The 6,000-nt window shown below is 45.4% G+C and overlaps 1 protein-coding gene across 1 annotated transcript in view; it reads right to left on the reverse strand.

Moving 5' to 3' along the window:
- quob (quattro b) overlaps positions 1-5,471 on the reverse strand; it is a gene marked incomplete at both ends in the record, with an annotated part of 72,393 nt that extends 66,922 nt beyond the window's left edge. The window contains 4 exons of the mRNA XM_080529345.1: positions 790-1,014; positions 1,264-2,353; positions 5,165-5,362; positions 5,418-5,471. Coding sequence (XP_080385471.1) covers positions 790-1,014; positions 1,264-2,353; positions 5,165-5,362; positions 5,418-5,471 — 1,567 coding nt within the window. The remainder of the gene's footprint in view (positions 1-789; positions 1,015-1,263; positions 2,354-5,164; positions 5,363-5,417) is intronic.
- Between the last annotated feature and the right edge of the window lie 529 nt (positions 5,472-6,000).

A 6,000-nucleotide genomic window follows, 5' to 3' on the forward strand; every position in this document is an offset into this window, starting at 1 on the left:
AATTTTGAACATCCTAATTGGCCTCTTTTTAAAGCCAACAAAGTCTGGTCTGTGTTCCCTCGTATAATAGTCCATGACAAGCATGTCTCCAGACCTCTGAGGGCACATGCAGGGGGAGTAGAGGACCGTTCCGCCCCCCCTTTTCTCTATCGCCCTCTGTCTCTCTCCATTAAAGGAATGTCATGTTTCCCTCCCCATAGCCAATGGACGCAGAGGCTGCTCTCAGGGTAAGGCTCTACACGTTATTTCAGTCCTCTCCCTTGGCATTTGGAATGAGGTGAATGCTGCCATTCTGTCCCTAACCCTAACCCTAACCCAGGCCAGACAGTGGAGGAGGAATCTCCCCCAGAGGAACCTCATGTTCTCTCCTGATCTTTGACCTTTTGACCCCTACATCGTAGTGAGCTCTTTATGGTAACCTTTGACCCTTGACACAGCACTCTCCCTTCAGTATGGGTTCACGTTGTGTTTAAATCTGTCTATACAGACATGGTTTCAGAGTCCCTTTAAACTCCACTGTGGAGTAACAGAGAATAAGCTGTGGAGTAACAAAACATAATGTCCAGCAAATTCAGTGTGTGGGGTTCAGAAAAAAAAGGAATTATATCAATGCAGTAAGGCATTGGTACAGGGACTGTATCTTGAATTCAAATGCATTGCTCACACAGCCCAATTGTAGGCGTATTACTGTACATCTGAGCTCTTTTGTGAATTTACAACCACATCAAATACTTTTTGTAGTACTTAGATCCCAGAGTGGTCACAATCACATACACTTGCTTAACATACCTTTTTTAGGGGACTGCCGTCTGTCCGGCTTTGGGGACAACAGATCAAAGGCTGTGCCTTTTTTGCACGGCACCAACCTAGGGATCATCTCAGGACAGATGTCACTGTGGCTCCGGTTGTTGAGTTTGTGGACAGGAGGGTCAGGGTTACTCCCTCTGGGAGGCTCTGACACGGTGGACGCGGACCTGGACTTGGCCTTGTGTTTACTGGTGGGTTTCACCACCTCTGCAGTCCAACGTGGCTTTGAGTCGCCATTACATGTATCCATGTCTGGCTGAGAAGGACTCGGTGGAGGTGCCTTCAAATGGAGTCCTGTTTGATCTGACATGTGGGTTGTCTGAAGTTCCTGGCTATGGTGTCCCATTTGGCTCAGTTTAGGTGTTACTGGAGATTCCATGATATGTTTTCCTGGTTGATGATTTATGGCAGGTTCCTTAGCTTGGAGTTGTCCACAATTGACTGGAGAATCCTTACCTTTAACACAGTGTTCATATTTGAGTGGCTCATGCCCTATCGTATGTTCTTTACGGTGGTTAAAGCACTCCACTAGCTCTGGACCTGGACCTCCAGTGTGACCCATGAAGCCCGACTCCTCCCCTTCACAGGGGCTAACCTCCTCCAGATCAGCCAGCAGGTCTACACTCCCCCTCTCAAAGGTGACTGGATTACGCAATGCTGCCAGGTAAGAGTCCCTGTACCTACACTTTAGCTCTTGGCCAGTGGGTTCCTGCCCTAGCCGCCTCTGACTACATGGGGTACAAGGCTCTTCTGAAAACCTGAGGGTTCGTCCACAGGGGGCGCTGTTCCCTTGCGGTATAGGAGGCGGTGGCCTGACCGGTTTGAACAAAGGGGGAGTCGAGGGCTTCTGAGTCCTGTCAAGTTTTGCCCGTGCCTCTTTCTCCTTGGCGAAGTCAACCAGGTCTACATAGTCACCTTCAAGTTCCAGATTTATCCTGCTGTCCCAGGTGTTGGGAGACACCCAGCCTACAGGCTTGACTAGTGGTTTGCTGCGCGGTTTGGGAGTGGGTTTGTCATGGTCAACTTTGACCAGTTTCAAGGTATCGTCCGCAAGTCTCAAAGACACTGAGATCCTGTCTCTAGCAGTTAGGGTGGAAGAGTTAGCAGAGTTAAATGGCAACGTCTTTGGCTCGAGAGGAACCTCTCGAATGACAGGTGAAGTCAGCATGGTCTTAGGCTTGTCCAAAAACTCTGGAATGGCTACTTGCGACCACAGTACTTTCATCACCCCCTGGTCAGTGGAAAGCAAGCAGCGGGACAACGGGGTACCGTGGCGGCCATCGTTGACCTCCCTCAGCCAGTCCTCTGTGAAGATACAGGGGTAGGAGGTCTCTGGGATGGGGGTCTCTTCCACCTCACGGTACCCCTCTTCCAAAAGACTTTTGAGAACGATGCGGGCCGCCTGGTCCCCGAAAGGTTCTACCTGCAGGTAGAAGTCCCCAGGGCGGAGCAGCAGAGGGTTGAGGGGCGCTAGCTGGATCACTGTCCTGTTGCCAAGGCACAAAGGCCAGCCCTCACAGCGGAAAAGCACATCAGAGTATGTCGCCTGCAGAGAGGGAATATTGGAGAAGTTCTAATGGTTATTATTCTGTATCCTGTCAGTGCACTACAAATAAACAATGCAAATAGTGTCCTATGTGCTACAGTATGTGAACTTAGTTGTGAATAGAAGGCCTGTTTGAAAGCTGGTGCAATCATCTGAACTGATGCATGCAATAATATACAAGAGGATTAATCCTCCCTGTAAAGTACTACTACTTGTTCCTAACAATAATAATAGTAATTGAGTATACTGGAGTAACTTGATCATCCAGGAGGTTATTGTGGTGAAATGAAATCACATGACCCCCTATTTAGTTCAACTGCTCTACATGTGATAGCCTCATTTCAGGTCACTTGAAATTGAATAAGCAATCTGCAATTCATCTGTAATTCTAAATGCCAATGGTTGATAGCAACTTAAAGGGAGGTTATGTAATCAATCTATTTTTACCTTACATTAATATACTATACATGTCTCAGTTATTTTTCTTAAAGAAGAAGTTTTCCAGACCACAACATGCTTTTGGCAGAGTAGAATGTGATGAGGGACAAAGTCCTCAAATTCACCTTTTCCTGGCACTACTGGGCTGTGGTTATGAACAGTGGTGTAGTCTACGTGATACGCAGGACTACGCCGTATACCCACTAGGAAAGGCCAAGGATGTCCGTATATCCACTTAAAAATGTGCGAGGATACGTAACAGCGTTTTGTGACAGAACTTTCACACTTTCATTCATAAAATTCACCCCATCTGTGTTACGAAGCACTTGACTTTTGGACCATTGGGACTGGCTATAGCGTCATATACCATCAATGGGGGGAAATGCGACATGAAATATGTCAAAATGCAGCACTATCATGCACAGATCAGCCTTATAACCAGGGGTGCACATAACCTTTTGGGGCCAGTGCTCAGAGGAGCACATAGGGATGCTGCTTGGTGCTCCCCGAGCTCGCGAGTCACGACCCGTCCCACAGGATGGATAAAAAAGGGATACATGGATAACTTATATTAGCAAAACGACATTTATTCATAAATAAAGATGAACGAACAAATTATTGTGTGCAAAACAAAAGAAACAAATGCTAAATCAAATGACTGCTCTTTAAGCATGAAAGTCTGTCAGACTCCTTTAAACACAATGAAATCAACTGACATCTCTTTAAGCACTAACTGAATGTCTGTTCTTTAAACACAATGAAATCAACTGACATCTCTTTAAGCACTGCTCTGTTCTGTAAACACTGAAATCAACTTTTCAACAAAAAGTTACAGCCTAAGCATCTATTTATGCTACAAGCTTAATCATCATCATCACTGCTCTCTTGACTGCTGTTAATACTGTCCTCAATTTCAACCATGGTAGAGGATGTTTTAGGCTATCACTTTAAATAGCTCATTATTTTGATTGTGCAACAAAGTCTTTTTTTTTCTTCTAATAGAATTCCCAACCATATTCCCTGGGTCAGGGGTCGAGGTGCGATAATGAAGCTGTAAAACAAACGTCTGAACGTTTGAAAGCTTCAGAGAAAAGAAACGTGAAGTCCCTTGGTGTCGTTTTTCCTTTTAGCGACGACGAGTCGTTCGGGACAGAATTTTCACGTGGCGGCGAGATAACCGTGCGATACGCGATACGCGGAATGAAAGTACGAGTTACGATACTTTCCGAATGTTTTCGTGAGGGGAGTCGCCGTGGTCGTCGTCGGTCGACTGTTGTGATGGATTACTCGTCGGGCCTTCGGCTGAGGGGACGGCAAATAGTTACTTAGTGGGGCTTGCAGTGATGCAGCAGTCAGCAGTCAGCAGTTGGATGTTGAGGAAGTAAATTCCTCCCAGCGCTTCCAGCTGTTGGTGCGCAAGAGCGCGTTCATGCGGCTGATCTGCCGCGCAGCATGCATTTTGGCGACGCATGCGCACTGGCGCACCAGTTATGTGCACCCCTGCTTATAACATGTAATATTAGATATATAGCGTTAGACAGGGAGTGCAGATTTATTCTTATTGCGTTCCGAAATAATATGAAGCTGGGAGGGGAAAATCACAGTATACCCACTAGAAAAAACTAGACTACACCACTGGTTATGAACATTACTTTTCTTTAACCTCCCGTCAAGACAAATGCCTGGAATTATACACTAATTTCTCTTTTCTTCTGTTTACAGTTTGAGAAGATAATATTATAATAATATATGATCCTTTGCTGAGCTGTGTCTGGCTAAGATCCACTGAAAATAACTGGAATTCATACAGGATAAACAACAGCTAAAATGCACCCCCAATGGACTAGTAAACCTTGTGTTGCTCTTCCCAATAGTTTTTGTGAAGCTCCAATGTTTAATGGTAGTCAAGTTTCTTCTGTGTAGGTATTCTCTTTTAACTGGTGTGGTATCATAGCAAGGGTGGTTCTATTCAATCAAAACCAGTGATGAGGTCTCTCAGGACGGACACAAACAACATAATTTATGCTCTATGAGACAGTATTTTTTTACAGATACAAATCCAAACAGGTATATATCAGCATAAAACAAATGTTGGAGCTGTGAGTGCCGTGTAGAAGGTGGAAATAGTAGACCAGTTTTACCTCCTTTTCACTCTGAAGTGCAGCAACTACGTGTTTTGTAGTTCTGTAGTTTCCTGCTGTGTTGTAATATTGTTACAATAATCTCATCTTGTCTTGCTCTTTGATGTGTACCTGCTATGTTGTTGTGATAAAAAAAATTGTTTGCATTGGCAGTGTCAATGTGTGTGTGTGTGTGTGTGTGTGTGTGTGTGTGGGTGGGTGGGTGTGTGTCTGTGCTAGTGTGTTCACTCACACACGCCACCTGCTGCACGCTCTCCAGGAGGTGTTTGGATGGGATGAGGAAGTCCAGCAGGCAGTGTAGCGCGTCGCCGTGGTAACGCTCCTCGATGGTCAGAAACAGCTGGCTGAGGACCGTGGGCGCTGTGGCCTCGAAGGGCGGGAACAGGGCCGACAGGGCGCTCTGGATGGAGGACTCCAGCGATTCAGGATTCTGAGGTAGAGAGAGAGAGAGAGAGAGAGAGACAGATATTTGTCTTGGCCTTTACCCTTAGCTGGGCCTTCTTAAATGCCTCAAAGCAGTCTCTCTTTAAGGTCTGCATCCCCCAAAAATGTTACTTTGAAGAACGGCATGCAATACAATCAGGGTTATTGTAGCCTAGAGTGTCTTCACTTTGTAAAAGCAAAGTCGACATCAGACAAACATGACTGTAAAGAAGAAACAAAGGAAAAAAATCCCGAAACTACTGGTACTGCTTACTCATTACACTCCATATCATCACTTTAAGAACAAGAGGGAAATTAAATACTGACGTTTTTGAAGATTTAGTTTGAGTGGGACTAATCGCAAGCCTTTGACGTGATCTGGTAATGTTTAACTCTGTCCTCTGCAAGTCGGCAACTGTGTGTTTCATGTTCTTCCAAGATACACCTCATTTAAGCTGTTACACTTCAAGCAGCGAAGGGGTCAGGTTCTGATCCGATTCAAACGGACACATATGAGAGAGAGAGAACAAAGCCGAGGAAAAGAACACAAGTTTGTTGTGTGCACTAGAGTGATGCGTGGTGGTGGTGTTTACAACACATACTGTACAGGGACTGACTTATATAGCGCCTTATAACAAAGCACTT

This window comes from Nansenia antarctica, assembly GCF_963989245.1.
Source record: "Nansenia antarctica genome assembly, chromosome: 4".
In the NCBI taxonomy this organism is placed as follows: Eukaryota; Metazoa; Chordata; class Actinopteri; order Argentiniformes; family Microstomatidae; genus Nansenia; species Nansenia antarctica.